Source organism: Myotis davidii, unplaced genomic scaffold, assembly GCF_000327345.1.
Source record: "Myotis davidii unplaced genomic scaffold, ASM32734v1 scaffold900, whole genome shotgun sequence".
Taxonomy (NCBI): domain Eukaryota; kingdom Metazoa; phylum Chordata; class Mammalia; order Chiroptera; family Vespertilionidae; genus Myotis; species Myotis davidii.
In genome coordinates, this window is record NW_006295185.1 from 1,081,910 (window position 1) to 1,082,163 (window position 254).

Sequence of the window (254 nt, forward strand, 5' to 3'; positions counted from 1 at the left end):
CATATGTGTGGTGTGTGTGTGTGTGTGTGTGTGTGTGTTCTTTTTTCTTCCCATAGCGCTCCCTGTTGACAGTCCAAACACCTTGGAGAACAGGTTTCTGATTCTAAGAGGACAACAGAGGGGTGAGAAGCGCTTGTACTTTCCTTAGGAAAGAAATGGGATGCTGCATCCTTTCTGTATTGTGCCCCTGGGTCCTGGAGACTGGGCTGTGCTCACTGCCCCTGGGGACTCCTCTCCCCCCCCGCACCCCCCCC

At 53.9% G+C, this 254-nt stretch overlaps 1 protein-coding gene across 1 annotated transcript in view; it reads left to right on the top strand.

The window, feature by feature from the left end:
- Positions 1-254, top strand: part of ARHGAP36 (Rho GTPase activating protein 36) — an 8,314-nt gene that overhangs the window by 1,671 nt on the left and 6,389 nt on the right. Inside the window, exon 3 of the mRNA XM_015567910.1 lies at positions 57-122. Within this exon, the coding sequence (XP_015423396.1) occupies positions 57-122 (66 nt within the window). The remainder of the gene's footprint in view (positions 1-56; positions 123-254) is intronic.